Raw genomic sequence first — 20,760 nt, 5'->3', positions numbered from 1 at the left:
CAGTATTGCTTAGCCACACGGCACGACTCGGGAGTGACAGAGTGCTATTTGCCTTCTGAAGCACAGATTTTCCTAGAATAGAATGCAGACTTCATATACAGAGCTCCTAAGTGCTAGATGAGCAGAATCCTCCCTCAAGTGACTCCATTTTGGAAATTACACCCCTTTGGGAATTTATCTACAGGTGTGGTGAGGATTTTAACTACATGGGTGTTTTCCAGAAACAAGCGGCAGTGGATGCTGCTGAGTGAAAATTGCTGCAGCGACCAGTATGTTGTAGTGACTAGTAAGTTATGCCCAGCTCGTGCTTCTGGATACATGCACCCATAAATTAGGCAGGCTCTCATCGCTACAGAAATGTCAAATATGTGGCCGCTAACTGCGGTTTAGGCACACTGTGGGGCTCAAAAGGGCGGTGGGCATTTGTATTTGGGAGCACAGAATTTGCTGAATTTCTTTTGGGGGGGCAAGGGCCATTTCGCTTCTCCATAACCTTTGTGCTAATAGTAACGTGGAAGCCCCCTATATTTCCGTTAACAGAAGACGGACCTGAATGGTGACTTGCTTTTTTTGTGGATTGAGTCTAACCTTTTATTGTGATCCAAAATGTTATGTAAAATGTTCCCATTTATCCTGTGCTCTACACTGGGCACTGATATCAGGGTTTCCATTCAAATCTGAGTGACGTAATTCAGATGAAACCCCCAAGGGATCCATTCACTATAACGAGGCAACAGAGTTACTCTGTACTCCGTCTGGCCTCTGTTTAGTGGCGTCCTCTTTTTTCAGAGGTTCACAAAACTGTGACCGACGGCACTTTTATGCACGCCTAATAAAAAGACAGACACCACCGGATCACAGGCCAGACGGCATCCACGGTGCCTCCATCGGCCTCATTACAGGGAATCTTCCGCCGGGGGTTACGTCTGAATCACGTATTTCAGAGATTTACATGGAAACCCCGATGTAAGCGCTCAGCACAGAGTGCAGGATAGATGTGAACCGAGCCATATTGCAAACTTTGGGAGGCAGAATGAATAAATCAACAGCAAGTGAAGAATTGGTTTTATTTATATTTTACGCCGTTCCTCATGCGGTATAAGTGATTAGATAACTTTATTCTTCGGGTCAGTGCTATTACAGCGATACCAGATTTATATCGGGTTTTCATGTTTGGCAGCTGTCACAGGCTAAAAAAATGTTTCGTTTTTTTTGCAAAGACTACTTTTTGCATCGCTATATTTTGAGAGCTATAATTTTTCCATATTTCGGCCGATAAAGTCATATAAGGGCTTCTTTTTTGCGAGACAAGTTGACGTTTTTATTTGTACCATTTTCGGGAACATGACATTTTTTTTGATCGCTTGCTATTCAGATTTTTGGGAGGCAGAATAAACAAAAACAAACAATTCAGGAATTGTTTTTTTGGGGTCTTTTTATGCTGTTCCGCCTTTACTACACATCGTCTTGCCATAATCATAAGTATAATTAATAGTACTAACCAGGGGCGTAGATAGAAATCATAAGGCCCCATAGTAGTTTATTTGAGCCCCCTCAAATAAAAAATGATAGCATATTCTGCGTGGTCACAGAAGAACATATCTCACAACTTTGCAGCCAAAGTAATTTTCCTAAATAAAAAGAACTGAGAGCACAACCAATGAAAGACGGGATCACTAATTACACACCAAAGCAATACATGAGCAAAGGAAGAAAGTGTGTATGTAATCAGGATCACCGATAATAAAGATACAATACATTTTGTTGATGAACAAACAGACAAAAAGATTTAAAAACAATTAATAAAGCCATGAGAGGCTAAAACAAACCACCAGAAATCCATAAAAGGATTGATAATCCTCCTCAAGAATGCTAACTAAAACAGAATCCACAAAAATAAATTGTCAATGGGAATTGGGAACACAATGTCCTGGAAATGGCCTCATAATAAACACTGTTCAAAAATCCAGAGAACAATGATAATACATATAGATAGGACAAGGCAGTGTAACCCCCGAAATAACGCTTTTTGAAATAAATAAAGCAATGTGCAAATAAGTAAAATAGTGGCAAAAATCTGTAGCTCTAGAGTCACACATATACGAAAGTAATAGGAGATAACCCTCTGATGTGTATCATCAGTATGTGCAAATAGGAGCAATGTGCAAAGGAAGCAAAAAAGTGAATAGCATATAGAAGCCATGAGATGCACCGTCAATGAGGTATCGTAATATGACTAAGAGTAAACAGATGCACATAGACGCCAATATAAAAAGTAATACACAATTGCACATGATAAAGCAGAAAGACAGCTAACAGCTCCCCATAAGATTAGAACGTTCCTTACCCCTGAGGAAGCCACGCTTCTGTTGGCGATACGCGTGGAGTTCACCCTCCAAACATTATGCTGCATACAGGTCCACAATATCTAATCTTTCTGCATTATCATGTGCAATTGTGTATTCCTTTTTATATTGGCGTCTATGTGCATCTGCTTACTCTGTCATATTACGATACCTCATTGACGGTGCTGATTAAGTCATATTCTTGATCAGCACCATAAATTTTTAATATAAAACCGTTCACACATCCTTGACAAAAAACAACTGTATACGAGTGTCATGCAACCCCATTGCACTTGCAGCGGTGTCATGCAACCCCATTGCACTTGCAGCGGTGCCATGCAACCCCGTTGCACTTGCAGCGGTGCCATGCAACCCCGTTGCACTTGCAGCGGTGCCATGCAACCCCGTTGCACTTGCAGCGGTGCCATGCAACCCCATTGCACTTGCAGCGGTGCCATGCAACCCCATTGCACTTGCAGCGGTGCCATGCAACCCCATTGCACATGCAACTCTATTGCACTTGCAACGGTGTCAAGTAACTCCATTGCACATGCAATTCCATTGCACTTGCAACGCCATTGCACTTGCAGCGGTGTCAGGCAACTCCATTGCACATGCAACCCGATTGCACGTGCAGCGGTGTCATGCAACCCGATTGCACGTGCAGCGGTGTCATGCAACCCGATTGCACGTGCAGCGGTCTCATGTAAATGAATTAAACTTGCAACTATGTTATGCAAATCCATTACACTTGCAACGGTGTCTTGCAGCGGTGTCATGCAACTCCATTGCACATGCAACCCCATTGCACTTGCAGTGGTGTCATGCAACTCTATTGCACTTGCAGTGGTGTCATGCAACTCTATTGCACTTGCAGTGGTGTCATGCAACTCCATTGCACTTACAGAGGTGTCATGCAACTCCATTGCACTTACAGCGGTGACATGCAACTCCATTGTACATGCAACCCCATTGCACTTGCAGCGGTGTCATGCAACCCCACTGCACTTGCAGCGGTGTCATGCAACCCCATTGCACTTGCAGCGGTGTCATGCAACTCTATTGCACTTGCAGTGGTGGTGTCATGCAACTCTATTGCACTTGCAGTGGTGGTGTCATGCAACTCTATTGCACTTGCAGTGGTGGTGTCATGCAACCCCATTGCACTTGCAATGGTGGTGTCATGCAACCCCATTGCACTTGCAATGGTATCTTGCAGTAATGCCATGCAACTCCATTGCACATGCAACCCCATTGCACTTGCAGGGGTGTCATGCAGCCCCATTGCACTTTCAGTGGTGTCATGCAACCCCATTGCACATGCTGCCCCATTGCACTTGCAGGGGTGTCATGCAGCCCCATTGCACTTGCAGGGGTGTCATTCAGCCCCATTGCACTTGCAGGGGTGTCATGCAGCCCCATTGCACTTGCAGGGGTGTCATGCAGCCCCATTGCACTTGCAGGGGTGTCATGCAGCCCCATTGCACTTGCAGGGGTGTCATGCAGCCCCATTGCACTTGCAGGGGTGTCATGCAGCCCCATTGCACGGGTGTAATGCAGCCCCATTGCACTTGCAGGGGTGTCATGCAGCCCCATTGCACTTGCAGGGGTGTCATGCAGCCCCATTGCACTTGCAGCGGTGTCATGCAGCCCCATTGCACTTGCAGCGGTGTCGCGCCACTCGGTGTCGTGCAACCCCATTGCACTTGCAGCGGTGTCATGCAACTCCATTGCACTTGCAGCGGTGTCATGCAACTCCATTGCACTTGCAGCGGTGTCATGCAACTCCATTGCACTTGCAGCGGTGTCATGCAACTCCATTGCACTTGCAGCGGTGTCATGCAACTCCATTGCACTTGCAGCGGTGTCATGCAACTCCATTGCACTTTCAGCGGTGTCATGCAACTCCATTGCACTTTCAGCGGTGTCATGCAACTCCATTGCACTTGCAGCAGTGTCATGCAACTCCATTGCACTTGCAGCAGTGTCATGCAACTCCATTGCACTTGCAGCGGTGTCATGCAACCCCATTGCACTTGCAGTGGTGGTGTCATGCAACTCTATTGCACTTGCAGTGGTGGTGTCATGCAACTCTATTGCACTTGCAGTGGTGGTGTCATGCAACTCTATTGCACTTGCAGTGGTGGTGTCATGCAACCCCATTGCACTTGCAATGGTATCTTGCAGCAATGCCATGCAACTCCATTGCACATGCAACCCCATTGCACTTGCAGGGGTGTCATGCAGCCCCATTGCACTTTCAGTGGTGTCATGCAACCCCATTGCACATGCAGCCCCATTGCACTTGCAGGGTGTCATGCAGCCCCATTGCACTTGCAGGGTGTCATGCAGCCCCATTGCACTTGCAGGGGTGTCATGCAGCCCCATTGCACTTGCAGGGGTGTCATGCAGCCCCATTGCACTTGCAGGGGTGTCATGCAGCCCCATTGCACTTGCAGGGGTGTCATGCAGCCCCATTGCACTTGCAGGGGTGTCATGCAGCCCCATTGCACTTGCAGCGGTGTCGCGCCACTCGGTGTCGTGCAACCAAATTGCACTTGCAGTGGTGTCGTGCAACCATCTTGCACTTGCAGTGGTGTTATGCAACCATCTTGCACTTGCAGCGGTGTCATGCAACCATCTTGCACTTGCAGCGGTGTCATGCAACCATCTTGCACTTGCAGCGGTGTCATGCAACACCATTGCACTTGCAACAGTATCTTGCAATGGTGCCATGTAACTCCATTGCACATGCAATTCGATTGCACTTTCAACTCCATTGCATTTGCAGCGGTGTCATGCAACTCCATTGCACTTGCAGCGGTCTCATGTAAATGAATTAAACTTGCAACTATGTTATGCAAATCCATTACACTTGCAACGGTGTCTTGCAGCGGTGTCATGCAACTCCATTGCACATGCAACCCCATTGCACTTGCAGTGGTGTCATGCAACTCTATTGCACTTGCAGTGGTGTCATGCAACTCCATTGCACTTACAGAGGTGTCATGCAGCTCCATTGCACTTGCAGCGGTGTCATGCAGCTCCATTGCACTTGCAGCGGTGTCATGCAGCTCCATTGCACTTGCAGCAGTGTCATGCAGCTCCATTGCACTTGCAGCGGTGTCATGCAACTCCATTGCATTTGCAGCAGTGTCATGCAACTCCATTGCATTTGCAGCAGTGTCATGCAACTCCATTGCATTTGCAGCAGTGTCATGCAACTCCATTGCATTTGCAGCAGTGTCATAGAACCCGATTGCACGTTTAGCGATGTCATGCAATTCCATTGCACTTGCAACGGTGTCATGCAAATGCATTGCACTAGCAACTATGTCATTCAACTTCATTGAACTTGCAACGGTGTAATGTAAATGCATTGCACTTGCAACAGTGTCTTGCAGTGGTGTCATGCAACTTTATTGCACATGCAACCCCATTGCACTTGCGGTGGTGTCATGCAACCCCATTGCACTTGCAGAGGTGGTGTCATGCAACCCCATTGCACTTGCAGCGGTGGTGTCATGCAACCCCATTGCACTTGCAGCGGTGGTGTCATGCAACCCCATTGCACTTGCAACTGTGGTGTCATGCAACCCCATTGCACTTGCAACTGTGGTGTCATGCAACCCCATTGCACTTGCAACGGTGGTGTCATGCAACCCCATTGCACTTGCAACGGTATCTTGCAGCGGTGTCATGCAACTTCATTGCGCATGCAACCCCCTTGCACTGGCAGCGGTGTCATGCAACCCCCTTGCACTGGCAGCGGTGTCATGCAACCCCCTTGCACTGGCAGCGGTGTCATGCAACCCCCTTGCACTGGCAGCGGTGTCAGGCAACCCCCTTGCACTGGCAGCGGTGTCAGGCAACCCCCTTGCACTGGCAGCGGTGTCAGGCAACCCCCTTGCACTGGCAGCGGTGTCAGGCAACCCCCTTGCACTGGCAGCGGTGTCAGGCAACCCCCTTGCACTGGCAGCGGTGTCAGGCAACCCCCTTGCACTGGCAGCGGTGTCAGGCAACCCCCTTGCACTGGCAGCGGTGTCAGGCAACCCCCTTGCACTGGCAGCGGTGTCAGGCAACCCCCTTGCACTGGCAGCGGTGTCAGGCAACCCCATTGAACTAGTATAATATGCCTCCATATAGTATAATGCAACCCTATTAGCTCCCATAATGTATGAAGGCCCTCACATTAGCTCCCACGCTGTATAATAGCCACCACACTTTGAGGACCTCCACGGTAGTCCCTTCAATGTATGAGGGCACTCCTTCTGACTGTATGAGGTTCCCCCGCACTGTATGATGTCCCCACAGTCGCACCAAAGTGTGCTGATGCCATTGCATTGGTGCATGCACAGGACGTCCGATTCCTGACATGGCACGATGACTTCACAAAGCCAGGACTGTAATGTCCTGTGCATGCGCTGGATCATCCTGCCATTCTGTAGACTGAAAGGATTGAAGCGACCTGCGGTCTACAGAACGGAGGGCAATAGTGCAGGGAAATCATGTCTCCCTACTATACTGCAGGTCTTATCTATATCGGCGTGATGCGCATGCCGATACAATTAAGGGTATAAGGGTAGGGGTATATATATGTGTCTAATACTCAAACTGCGTTAATATTTACATAAAGGATGATATAAAGACATTTGTACTAAAAGATAACTCAACATACTATTGTACCCTGGTTTGGGGTACTACACATGGAGCCACAGGGGTTCGAATGAGTAAGTAATATTTATTTTATTTTTGCATATACCACAAACGTAAATATAGTAGTGATTGAATGACCCATCCCTTGTAGACCGTGAGTCTTTTCTCCTCTTGTATCAGTTGGTGACTCATTTTGTTCAAGATTATTGTAATTGTTATTTGCTAGGTATACCCCTTTTCACATGTAAAGCGCCATGGAATACTGTAAATGGCGCTATAATAATAATAATTCACAGTAGACCTCTCTGTTAACATTGATTGCATTCCCTGCCTTTTCATTGCAGCCCTTATGGGCATGAAGAATATGAATAGAAAGTTGCACATTTTTCTTTACATATTGCTTAATTATTTTTGGGTCCCTCTAATGTTGTTTGTCGTTGATGCTCTTTCAGGTGCTGTTTTACAGCAGTAACTAGCATTTGAAATTAGGAAAAAGCGCCATCATGAGCGATATAGCGGTGTGTGAAGCATCTGTGAAGTTAAAAAAGGGGAACATCACCGCTGAACATACAGACGCCATAGTCAATTTAACAAATCCAAAACTTAGCCGTAGATCTGGTAAGGAGCTTTAACGAGCGATAAAAATGCTCAGATGTGCTGTAGTTATTGATTTATTGATGCATAACAGTTATAGGAGAGAATAATAAGGGACTTATCAAGTTTGCACTACAAATTTTATTGGATATTACTAGTGTTGAGTGAGTATGTTCTGTTAACCCTTTCGCCGAGTATGCTCGGCGAGCACCGAGTAGTTACAGCTGCTCGGTGTTATGTTTAAATCGCTCCCGTGTGCATGATTTGCAACTGTTTGACAGCTTTAATACATGTGAGGAATGATTGTTTCTTTTGCATTCCTCACATGTAATAAAGCTGTCAAACAGTCGCAAATCATGCAAGGCTCCAACCTGCAAAGCTGATCTGGCAACAGCAATCAGAGAAAGTTGGAGGCAGATTGATGAAGAGTACTGTTTGTCACTCATTAAGTCCATGCCTCAGAGACTGCAAGCTGTTATTAAAGCCAGAGGTGGTGCAACAAAATACTAGTGATGCATTGGAGTGTTCTTTTGTGTTTTTGTTTTTCATGATTCCATAATTTTTTCCTCAGAATTGAGTGATTCCATAATTTTTTCCCTCTGCTTGGTCTGAAAAAAATTACCCTTACTGAGTACCACATTTTTTATCTTGATTTCTTTTAGTGTTTCTTAAAGCCCTAAAGTTGCCATATGAAATTACTTTAGTTTTGTGCCATGTCTGTGATCTGCTTTTTTTCACCAACATTAAACAACTGAATGAACATCCTCCGAGCCCGGTGATTCCATAATTTTTGCCAGGGGTTGTATACTGAGCTATTTGCCACTTTTCAAAACCTTCCAAAGTATGTGGAAATGGCATAGCTTGGAAAGCACATGTGGCACCTGGAAAATAAGTAATCATTGCAGGGCCGGAGTCAGCACCTGGGCAAGTGCCGGGTCCCTGGACCATCAGAGGGGTCCAATCGCATCAGGGCCCGGGCTGCTACCCCGGCATCTGTGCAGGACCGCTGGCGCTGTTTAATTGCTGTCATTTTACCAGACATGGTGGCCGCAGTGCGCTCTGCTGCTGTGTCTGGTAGTAATGATGCAGCCGAGTCGTAATTGCACCTTTAATTTTGCTTGTGTGTCGCCCCTGCTGCATCATTACTATCAGACACTGCCGCACAGCGCATTGCGCGTGGCCATGTCTGGTAAAGTGAAGCCCATCAAACAGCGCTAGCAGCACTGCACAGATGCCAGCGGAGCGGCCCGGGCCCCAATGGCAAGTGGGCCCCCCTGATGGTCCAGGTCCATGTCTGTGACGGCCATTAAACACACGCCGGTGGCCCTGCAAAGCCACATGCCTGAGGAGCTGGACGGGACACAGGCCGGGGGCAGGTGAGCGAGGCTTCTTGTCAGTTTCTCCAATCCCCATGTTAAAAATATTACTAATATGTCTGTGTGTGTATGATGTGAATATCTGTGTATGTCAGTGTGTAGGACTGTGTGTATGTATATGTACAGTGGGGGAAATAAGTATTTGATCCCTTGATGTTCTTGTAAGTTTGCCCACTGACAAAGACATGAACAGTCTATACAGTGGGGAAAAAAAGTATTTACCGTATTTTTCGGACTATAAGACGCACCGGACCATAAGACACACCCCATATTTTGGGGTGGAAAATAGAAAACATTTTTTTATAAGATGGGGGTCCATCTTATAGTCTGAATAGCTATGGTATCTTACCTGGGGGGCAGTGGAGCGAGGGTCACAGGAGGCAGGGTCCCTCAGGAAGTCAGACAGGTGTCTTTTATACTGATAACAAGTTCAAACAGGTGCGAGTACTACAGGTAATGAGTGGACGACATAGGAGCCTCTTAAAGAAGAAGTTACAGGTCTGCGAGAGCCAGAAATATTGCTTGTTTGTAATTGACCAAATACTTATTTTCCACCAAAATTTGAAAAAAAAATTCTTTCCAAATCAGACAATGTGATTTTCAGGATTTGTTTTCTCATTTTGTCTCTCATAGTTGAGGTCTACCTATGATGTCAGTTACAGCTCTCACATTTTTTTAAGTGGGAGAACTTGCACAATTGGTGGCTGACTAAATACTTTTTTCCCCTAGTGTAACTTTAAGGGTAGGTTAATTTTAACATTGAGAGATAGAATATCCCCCCAAAAAATCAAGAAAATCACATTGTATAAATTATTATTTTTTTTTGCAGTGAGAAATAAGTATTTGATTCCTCTGGTAAACAGCACTTAATACTTGGTGGCAAAACCCTTGTTGGCAGCACAGCAGTCAGACGTTTTTTGTAGTTGATGATGAGGTTTGCGCACATGTAAGCAGGAATTTTGGTCCACTCCTCTTTGAAGATCATCTCTAAATCATTCAGATTTTGAGGCTGTCGCTTGGCAACTCGGAGTTTGAACTCCCTCCATAAGTTTTCTATGAGATTAAGGTCTGGAGACTGGCTAGGCCACTCCATGACCTTACTGTGCTTCTTTTTGAGCCACTCCTTTGTTGCCCTGGCTGTATGTTCTGGGTCATTGTCTTGCTGGAAGACCCAACACGACCCATCTTCAATGCTCTTACTGAGGGAAGGAGATTGTTGCACATGACCCTTCAGTACGGTGCAGTCGTCATGTCCCCTTTGCAGAAAAGCACCCCCAAAGTATAATGTTTCCCCCACCATGCTTCACGGTTGGGACGATGATCTTAGGGTTGTACTCATCCTTATTCTTCCTCCAAACACGGTGAGTTGAGTTAATGCCAAAGAGCTCAATGTTTGTCTCATTTGACAGCACCTTCTCCCAATAACTCACAGAATCATCCACGTGTTCATTGGCAAAATTCAGACGGACCTGCACATGTGCCTTCTTGAGCAGGGAGACCTTGCGGGCACTGCAAGATTTTAAACCTTTAAGGCATAATGTGTTACCAATGGTTTTCTTGGTGACTGTAGTCCCAGCTGCCTGGAGATCATTAACAAGTTCCCCCCGTGTAGTAGTGCTGATCTCTCACCTTCCTCATGATCAAAGATACCCCACAAGGTGAGATTTTGCATGGTGCCCCAAATCGATGTCAATTGACATTCATTTTGTATTTCTTCCATTTTCTTACTATTGCACCAACAGTTGTCTCCTTCTCACCCAGCATCTTACTTATTGTTTTTTAGCCCATTCCAGCTTTGTGCAGGTCTATGATCTTGTCCCTGACATCTTTAGAAAGCTTTTGGTCTTGCCCATGTTGTAGAGGTTAGAGTCTGACTGATTGAGTCTGTGGACAGGAGTCTTTTATACAGGTGACTATGTAAGACAGCTGTCTTTAATGCAGGTAACGAGTTGATTAGGAGCGTCTAACTGGTCTGTAGGAACCAGAACTCATAATAGTTTGTAGGGGATCAAATACTTATTTCTCACTGCAAAATGCAAAAAAAAATATCTAATTTATACAATGTGATTTTCTTGATATTATTTTGGATATTCTATCTCTCAATGTTAAAATTAACCTACCCTTAAAATTATAGACTGTTCATGTCTTTGTCAGTGGGCAAACTTACAAAAAACAGCAAGGGATCAAATACTTATTTCCCCCACTGTATATGTATATGTGTGTGTGTGTGTATGTGTGTGTGTGTGTGTGTGTATGTGTGTGTGTGTGTGTGTGTGTGTGTGTGTGTGTGTGTGTGTATGTATGTATATATATATATATATGTATGTATATATATATATATATATATATATATATATATATATATATATATATATATATATATATATATATATATATATATATATATTACAGTATGTCTGTTCTATATGTGATTTTAAGAATTTGTGTTCAAATATGTACATATGCCTATATGTGCACATATATGTTTGTGTATGTGCGTGTCTATAGCATGTGTGTGCCACCCCAGGGGTCTGGTTCCCACAGTAATAGCAATATTACGTCTGTGAGCAGGTGGGAGGTTTCCTGGTCAGACATCCTTTGCATGCCACACCTCCTGCCCAGTCCTGGGAGGGGAAGAACTTCCCCTATATAAAGCTGGGGCTGAGGCAGGGTTAGTGAGTAGAGTGAGAGAACACAGACAGAGACACAGTCTGGTCTGTAGTGGAGCAGCTATAGGGAAAGAAAGATCAGGAGCTCTGTGGGAGCTGTATTAAAAGAGGTCAGGGGCTGGAAGCTGTAGAGCTCGCCCTGATTGAAGAGTTCTTACCGGACCCGGAGTCCGAGGCTGTGGGGACTGAGCCATACCCCGCAGCAGAAACCGCCCGGCAGGGGATTTCAGGTCCTCTGGCCAAGAAACCCGAAGGCACGGTCACACGCAAGGGACCAGCACCGCGACGTGGAGCGGAAGCTACCAAAAGGCCCCGAGTCACCGGCCATACGGGTGAGCACCACACGGTACACTCAGGGACGTGGACTACTTTTACCAGCCTCTAGCAAGGTAGCCAGAAGAGTACGATTAGCTGGGGAGGCCTACAACTCCGCCTGGCCAGGGGAGATTCCATCTGCTCACGGACTGACCAGGCCCCGATCGCTAGCCAGTACTCCGGGAGGGTCTACCTTTGCCACCAGTAAAGACCCTGAACTACACCGCACCGTCTCTGAGTGTTTCATCATCCACGTCCGCTGCCCTGAGGCCATACCCCTCCCGTTGGGGGTTATACCATCCCCGCTGCACAACCGTATCACCGGCCTCAGCGGTCTGCCCTGTAGCGGCGGTCTCATGACCGCATTCAACGGGTGGCGTAGTCGAACATTCTAACATCTACTGCTAAAGACTGCCACTCAGCTTGACTCCCTGGGCACGGACCGGGTCACCGCCACGAGACTACTACCCCTATCAGATCCGGCTCCGGGTAGGCTCCCGCGTGCGCAACGCTGCGCGACTCAAGCCCAGGGGCGCGTCAACTTTGGCGTAGTCGGCAGGATTCCGTGCCCGCAACCACCGGGTACTGCGTGCCTGAAAGAAGACTGTTAAACTTACCTGTGGTGAAGATTCCCGCCATCCGGCGCCATCTTCTGCCTTCTTCCCACCATCCGTGAAGTTTTCCCGCCATCTGGCGCCATCTTCTGCCTTCTTCCCGCCATCCGTGGAGTTTTCCCGCCGTTGGACGCCATCTTGAAGACGCCGCGCGGGAAGAAGAGGGGCGTGGACTCTGAAAGCGCGCGAGAACTGAAGCCCCGCCTCACGTCAGGACGTTGCGTAAGGTCCTGGAAGGAGCCCAGCAGACGCCGACGTCACAGGAGCGCGACGGAAGGTCCTCAACCCTGACGATCCACTGCGGAACCGCGGCCTACGGAAGAGGATCATCGCAAGGTAGGCCACGGTCCACTAGGGGGGAGGAGGATGTCGGATACGGAGGAGAGCTTCACTGCCACAGCCACCGCCAGCGCTGCCGCTGCTGCGGTCATGCCTTTCACCATGCCCTATATCCCGGGGGCAGCCTGGCTACCCCAGTACTCAGGGGAGTCACATACCCTGAATGACTTTAGAGAAAAGCTGGATAGCCTCTTCCAGGTGTACCCCCTCACAGAAGAGCAAAAAGTGAGCATCCTGGTGGCCCAACTAACCGGGGCAGCCCAAAGGGAGGTAAAGTCCTGGCCACCTGGGAGGAGGACTGTCGCAGGGATATTAACCCGGCTGAAGGACACCTTTGATACCCGCACCTCAGCCGAGATTAAGCTTAGATTTTACGGGTGCAAACAGCGAGCACATGAGAGTATAAGAGACTATGCTTTAAACCTACAAGAGGCCCTGAGAGCCATTAAGCAGACCGACCCTGACGGCGTGGGAAACGAGGACAGGCTGTTGACCGAACAATTTATAGAGGGACTATATTGCAATGCCCACCGAACCCAGTTGCAGGCAATGGCCTTACAGGATCCTCATCTGGACTTTGCACAGTTCAAGGACAGAGCCATCCGGGTGCTCCGAGAACCGGCACCGGGTGGCGTTGTGACCCACAGGCGCCCTACTACCGCTTACCACCAGGAGGCGGCGCCCTTGTCGGCAGGGCCTGTGGGAGCTGATGCGCAGGCTTTGAACAATGACCCGGCTCCAGACCTGCACCATCAGGTCCAAGAGCTAGCTAAAAGCGTTGCTGCGCTAACCCGAACTGTGCAGTCTTTACAGGTTGCTGCTCCAGGGAAGAACCAGCTGGCATCCGGACCGGAGGACATCCCGTGGCGTCGACCAAGGAGGACCCCACCGGCCAGAGGAAGACCCAGCGACCGATACAACGAGGACGGACAACCCATCTGCCGCCGCTGCAATCAACCTGGACATATGGCAAGGTACTGTCCTTTAAACTGGCACAACCTGGGGTAGAGGGCCAACCCCCAGGAATAAGATCACCAGGCCCATCGAACTGGCGTGACAAATACGTGGGAGGACGTCCAGTCTTGCCTGTAGTACTGGATGGCATTCCTATGAGTGCCCTACTTGACACCGGGTCACAGGTCACCACCATCCCGTACGTGCTCTTTAAGCAGTACTGGAATGACTCGGATATAACCCGCTACCCTGACGACGACTTGAGTATCATCGCCAGCAATGGTCAACCCGTGCCACAGATCGGATTCAAAGAGATGACCATTAAAGTCGGTAGAGTCGAACTGGCAGCACAGGGACTGATCATTGTAGACATTGACAAGCGCGAGAGTCACCCAAAGATAACTCTAGGAACTAATGTGATTGAAAATTGTCTTGCAGAGGTGATTTTCATTTTACAACAGGTTGCCAAGAACGCCAGCTCCGGCCAGCAGTGAGTGCTCCAAAAAGAGATCCGGGCACTGATGCGACGGCAACAGGTGGAACTCTCCGGTGGTGAGATTGGAAGCGTGAGAATGTGTGACCCTTTCCCTATTGCCATGCCCCCAAAAAGTGAAATGATGATTTGGGGCCGGGCAGCTATTGGTCTAAGAGGTAGAGACTACCAAGCAATGGTAGAACCCGTCTACTCAGACAGTAGGCCCACCATTTTGACAGCACGGGGGGTGGTTGATGTACGCCATGGGAGGGTGCCCGTTCGCATAATAAACATTGGGAAAAGGGAAGTGTACCTGCCCCGGTATGCTACGCTAGCCAAATTGTATACCATCAATCAAAATTCTGTACAGTCCGTGGAACCCTTGCCTCCATCTCATCCAGAGGAAGGTAACGGCTCTAAGAAACCAATGGAGGACTGGTGTCAGCAACTACATCTGGGTACTGACTCCACTCCCTCACACCAGAAACAAGGAGTCTATCGGGTGGTTCAAGAGTACGAGAGAGTGTTTAGTAAACACCCGTTAGACTTCGGGCGAGTAAAGGGGGTAGAACACCACATCCCCACGGGAGACCATCCTCCCATAAAGGAGAGATACCGACCCGTACCCCCTGCACACTACCAACACGCCAAGGGGATGCTTAGAGACATGAAGGAGGCTGGGGTAATCAGGGATAGCTGTAGCCCCTGGGCAGCTCCACTAGTCTTGGTTAAAAAGAAAGACAACACCATGAGAATGTGTGTAGATTACCGGAAAATCAACCGTATCACACACAAAGATGCGTACCCCTTACCAAGGATAGAGGAGTCTTTGGCTGCTTTAAAATCTGCTAACTTCTTCTCCACTTTGGATCTCACTAGCGGGTACTGGCAGGTTCCTGTAGCAGAGGCGGACCGGGAGAAGACCGCATTCACCACCCCGATGGGACTTAGCGAGTTTACCTGCATGCCGTTCGGACTCTGCAACGCACCAGGAACCTTCCAACGGTTGATGGAATGCTGTCTGGAACACCGAAACTTCGAGACGGTCCTGTTATACCTGGACGATGTCATCGTCTACTCCAAGACCTACGAGGACCACCTGAAACACCTGGCAGAAGTGTTCGAAGCCCTGGCAAACTACGGCCTAAAGGTGAAACCCTCCAAGTGTCACCTCCTGAAACCAAAGGTGCAGTACCTGGGACACGTGGTGAGTGCTGACGGAGTGGCTCCCGACCCTGATAAGATCACCGCAATTAAGGAATGGCCAAGCCCCTCCAGCGTAAAGGAAGTGCGGCAGTTCCTCGGGTTGGTAGGCTACTACCGAAGGTTCATTCCCGGTTTCACCAAAAAGGCAGCTCCTATGCAGGACCTCCTGATAGGCCAGTCCAGGAAGGCCAAGAACCAGAAGCCGCCCTTCAGATGGGAGAAGTTGGAAGAAGAGTCCTTCCGCCAGCTAAAGATGGCCCTCACGGGGGATGAAATCCTGGCGTACCCTGATTACAGCCAGCCCTTTATCCTCTACACCGACGCAAGTAACATCGGGCTAGGAGCCGTACTGTCCCAGATCCAGCAGGGGAAAGAACGGGTAATTGCTTACGCCAGCCGAAAACTGCGACCCACCGAAAGAAACCCTGAGAATTACAGCTCATTCAAGCTAGAGTTCCTGGCAGTGGTGTGGGCAGTCACCGAACGCTTTAAGCACTACCTCGCCTCTTCCCGGTTTACCGTGTACACGGATAACAACCCGTTGACACATCTGGACACAGCAAGACTCGGTGCCCTGGAGCAGAGATGGATGGCCCGCCTGTCCAACTTTGAGTTCACAATCAAATACCGGGCAGGACGCTCCAATACCAACGCGGATGCCTTGTCCAGAATGCCAAACCTACCGGACGTGGGGGAAGATCCAGAGGGACTGGAAGAAGTTGAACTTCCCGCGTTCCACCGGCATGGGACTATCCAGTATTCCCACCGTGTAAGGAGTAAGCAATCCGCTACGTTCAACCCTTTACCTCATTACAACTGGGCGGAAACGCAAGACAGTGACCCCGCCGTCCGACTGGTGAAGGAGATGTTGACTCAGCCAGATGCCCGCCTTGACCCAGACGCTCCGGAGGAGACTAAGCAACTGTGGAAGGAGAAAAGCAGGCTGTTCCTCTACAGGGAGAAGTTGTGCCGGAGAATGGTTAACTCTCGAACACATGAGTTGACCTGGCAGGTAGTGGTCCCCAGACGAGACGCGGCTATGATTCTGGAGGCGTACCACAACGGAGCAGGACATTTCGGGTGGAAGAAGCTGGAGTTCTTATTGCGTGAGCGGTTCTACTGGGTAGGCATGAGAGGAGCCATCGAGAGGTGGTGCAGAGACTGTGGACCGTGCCACCTAAGAAGGAAGGACCGTGCCAGCCAGAAGACTCCCTTGCAGTCCATCATCACCCGACAGCCACTGGAACTGGTAGCCCTGGACCATGTGAAACTGGCTCCAAGCAGATCTGGGTATGTCTACGCCCTCACAATCGTAGATCATTACTCCCGGTTCCTGGTGGTGGTCCCGGTCAAGGACTTAACGGCTCAAACAGCAGCTAGAGCCTTCCAGCAGCACTTCTGCCGTCCACACGGATACCCGGAGCAGGTGCTGACGGACCAGGGACCTGCCTTTGAAGAGGAAGTCTTCCAGGAGTTCTGTACTCTGTATGGCTGCCGGAAGATAAGAACAACACCCTATCATCCGCAAACCAATGGGCTCTGCGAGAAAATGAACCAGGTGGTGATTGATCTTCTGAAAACATTGCCCCTGGAGGAACGCAGTCTGTGGCCTGAGAAACTGCCTGATCTGGTGGACCTATACAACCACATCCCGGTAGGTTCTACCAACTGTACCCCGGCTTACCTAATGAGAGCAAGACCTGGTAAGCTCCCTGTTGATCTGGAGATGGGAGTCCTGACACCCGAGGACACTTCACCAGAAGCAGACTGGGACACAGAAAGGCAGCAGCAGTACCGAAAAGTACAGGAGAGCGTGGAGCGAAGTCTCTGTCAAGCTAGAGAAAGACAGGAGAAGACTTACAACCAGTATGCTCCCGCTGTTCCCCTGGTACCTGGAGAGCAGGTCTTGAAGAGGAAGAGACGCCTCCACAAGTTGGACGACCAGTGGGAGAAGGACCCGTACACCATACTGCCCTCAAGCCATGAGAACCCGAAAGTCTGCATAATCAGTAGGGATGGAGGAGAAACCACAGCCATTGTATCCCGAGATCACCTGAAGAAGTGTCCCGAACAGCTACGAAGCCCTGAAGAAGAACAAGAAGACCCTCGACCCGCAGAGGAAAGGGAAGATATGGTTAGTACTGTGCTCGGAGACTTCCCTCGGTCTTGGACTCAAGTCAATGGCGCAGTTGTGGTACCCGTCCTCACCTTCCTCCAACCAGCATCTCAAGTACCTACGGAGAAACAGGTAGAGCTGGAAGAGCAGCCGGTCCAGGAGGCAGGAGACCCCACACAAGCAGACCAGGAGGATCAACCCTCTGCTTATAGTGAGCCTGCCGTACCCCTAGTGAGCCAAAGAGCCCGTAGACAGCTGCCCAGTTTACCTTTGACAGCTCCTACACCTGGTAGCTCAGGACCAGTCAGTCAGCTCCGTAGGTCCACTAGAGCCACTAGAGGCCAGTTACCCGTACGTTGGAGGATCTAAGTGTTTAGACTGTTTATTTGTATTTACCTGTTTTCTGTTACCTGTAAATAATTGTGTATTTTTAGTTATTTTATAGGTGTCGTTTAGGGATTATCCGGAATCCTTTGTACATATGTTGGAGCGTAACCAGGAATGGACTAAAGACTGTTAAGGACTCGGGGTAGGACAGACCCCTACCTGGTTACGGCTCCCGGTCTCTTGGTGAAACGGACACCTTTGTTTTCTTCAAAGACTGCACCCGGTTGCGGACATGCCGTGACCATCCTAATGTGTTTTCCTTTATTGTACTGTTTCTGTTTTTTTACTTGTTATGTTTTACAAAAATATGTTTAGTCCCGGAGTACTAAATTTCACTAGGGGGGAATGTGGCACCCCAGGGGTCTGGTTCCCACAGTAATAGCAATATTACGTCTGTGAGCAGGTGGGAGATTTCCTGGTCAGACATCCTTTGCATGCCACACCTCCTGCCCAGTCCTGGGAGGGGAAGAACTTCCCCTATATAAAGCTGGGGCTGAGGCAGGGTTAGTGAGTAGAGTGAGAGAACACAGACAGAGACACAGTCTGGTCTGTAGTGGAGCAGCTATAGGGAAAGAAAGATCAGGAGCTCTGTGGGAGCTGTATTAAAAGAGGTCAGGGGCTGGAAGCTGTAGAGCTCGCCCTGATTGAAGAGTTCTTACCGGACCCGGAGTCCGAGGCTGTGGGGACTGAGCCATACCCCGCAGCAGAAACCGCCCGGCAGGGGATTTCAGGTCCTCTGGCCAAGAAACCCGAAGGCACGGTCACACGCAAGGGACCAGCACCGCGACGTGGAGCGGAAGCTACCAAAAGGCCCCGAGTCACCGGCCTTACGGGTGAGCACCACATGGTACACTCAGGGACGTGGGCTACTTTTACCAGCCTCTAGCAAGGTAGCCAGAAGAGTACGATTAGCTGGGGAGGCCTACAACTCCGCCTGGCCAGGGGAGATTCCATCTGCTCACGGACTGACCAGGCCCCGATCGCTAGCCAGTACTCCGGGAGGGTCTACCTTTGCCACCAGTAAAGACCCTGAACTACACCGCACCGTCTCTGAGTGTTTCATCATCCACGTCCGCTGCCCTGAGGCCATACCCCTCCCGTTGGGGGTTATACCATCCCCGCTGCACAACCGTATCACCGGCCTCAGCGGTCTGCCCTGTAGCGGCGGTCTCATGACCGCATTCAACGGGTGGCGTAGTCGAACATTCTAACATCTACTGCTAAAGACTGCCACTCAGCTTGACTCCCTGGGCACGGACCGGGTCACCGCCACGAGACTACTACCCCTATCAGATCCGGCTCCGGGTAGGCTCCCGCGTGCGCAACGCTGCGCGACTCAGGCCCAGGGGCGCGTCATGTGCATGCCTGCGTATGTGTGTGATTGCATGCGTGTGTGTGTGGCCATGCCTGCATACTATATGTGTGCATGTTTGTGTACTGTGTGTGTGCGCATCTCTGCGCACCGTGCGCACGTGCATGTTTGCATATGTGAATGATGAGGGGACAGCCTGGGCCCTGTGTTGTATACCTATATTTCTCTGCCTTATCTGTGCATCATGAATCGTGGTATGTGTTAAAGGGACCCACTGAGACTCTTTCGCCCGGGGCCCAAGAAAACCTGGAGCCAGCCCTGAGTCATTACAATGGAGGTATGGCAGGAGCAAAGGTTGACACCTCTCTATCGGTTTCAAATGGGGAAAAAAATAGGGGTGGGACACACTTTGAAATAAAAAAAAATAATTACTGCCAAAGTACAATTATCATATATGAGCAGATCAGAAAAAGCTGAAGCCAAAATTTGGCAGCTGATTCTTTTTATTCATTGCATTATAGCAGCCATTTTTGCAAGAAAAATAAAAATGAATAAAATAGTAAGTGTGGCCTTATTTGATAAGACCTTTTAAAGCAGATTTGTTATCACATTTCACAAAACAAACTGCATAAATTATCGTCTAGGACTTGATGAGGATGGTGTACTTATTTTGAAAATCCATAATAAGATGTATAATCCGATCTTGATATGAGCATTTTACGAGTCCAGCTATTCGGTGAGAGCTAATGAAGTCCAGCAAGTAATGAGATTCAAAACATAACTTTTAATAAGTAATAATAAAATATAACATGCTGCCTAAACACACATATATTTCTATACTCTGACAAAGTCACTGGTAAAGTGATAGAGGTAAGAGATGTTTCACGGAGGCTATTAGCTTCCCTTGAATTGAAACCATGAAGTTTTCTCTAGCATTTTGCTGAGAGGGATTAAACCTCCATTTTAAAAGGGAGTGGTTTTTGAGAATGATCATTGTGAAGGGTGGGAGGTCATTCAACATATCTCCACCTCAGGGTGTGGTCTGGGGTTTAAATACAAGGCCTGCTGAGGAATTAGGAGTTTAGCAGGTCTGGAGAGAGGAACTCCAGATCTGTTTATGTGGAACTATACTGAACCATGTGGAGTTGCTGAACTCTGAGCAGGCAGATCCCTGCTACCACAAAGACTGTGCTTTTGTGTTACCATTTTGCTATATCCTCCTGTTGTGCCCAAAGGGCCGTATTTTGTTTTATGGACTCAGTGTTGGTTTATGTTGCATTTTAATAAACCAACCAGAAGTTGTAAAGAGACAGCGTACCTGTGTCTACCTCCGTGTGCAGCTGAGTGAGCGATCTACCACAGGTGGTGGCAGAAGTGCGGGCAAGATCCCCAGGAGCCCCTC

At 48.8% G+C, this 20,760-nt stretch overlaps 1 protein-coding gene across 2 annotated transcripts in view; it reads left to right on the top strand.

Annotated features, from left to right (window-relative positions):
- The window catches only part of LOC141160887 (protein mono-ADP-ribosyltransferase PARP15-like), a 108,834-nt gene that overhangs the window by 32,384 nt on the left and 55,690 nt on the right, over positions 1 to 20,760 (top strand). For both annotated transcript variants that reach the window (XM_073645691.1, XM_073645690.1), the window contains one exon: positions 7,454 to 7,619. In XM_073645691.1, the coding sequence (XP_073501792.1) occupies positions 7,505 to 7,619 (115 nt within the window). In that variant the 5' untranslated portion in view covers positions 7,454 to 7,504. The remainder of the gene's footprint in view (positions 1 to 7,453; positions 7,620 to 20,760) is intronic.

This window comes from Phyllobates terribilis, unplaced genomic scaffold (assembly GCF_046119375.1).
Source record: "Phyllobates terribilis strain yellow unplaced genomic scaffold, ASM4611937v1 Scaffold_9__5_contigs__length_417890890, whole genome shotgun sequence".
NCBI classification, from domain to species: Eukaryota; Metazoa; Chordata; class Amphibia; order Anura; family Dendrobatidae; genus Phyllobates; species Phyllobates terribilis.
This window is presented reverse-complemented; position numbering and strand designations above follow the sequence as displayed.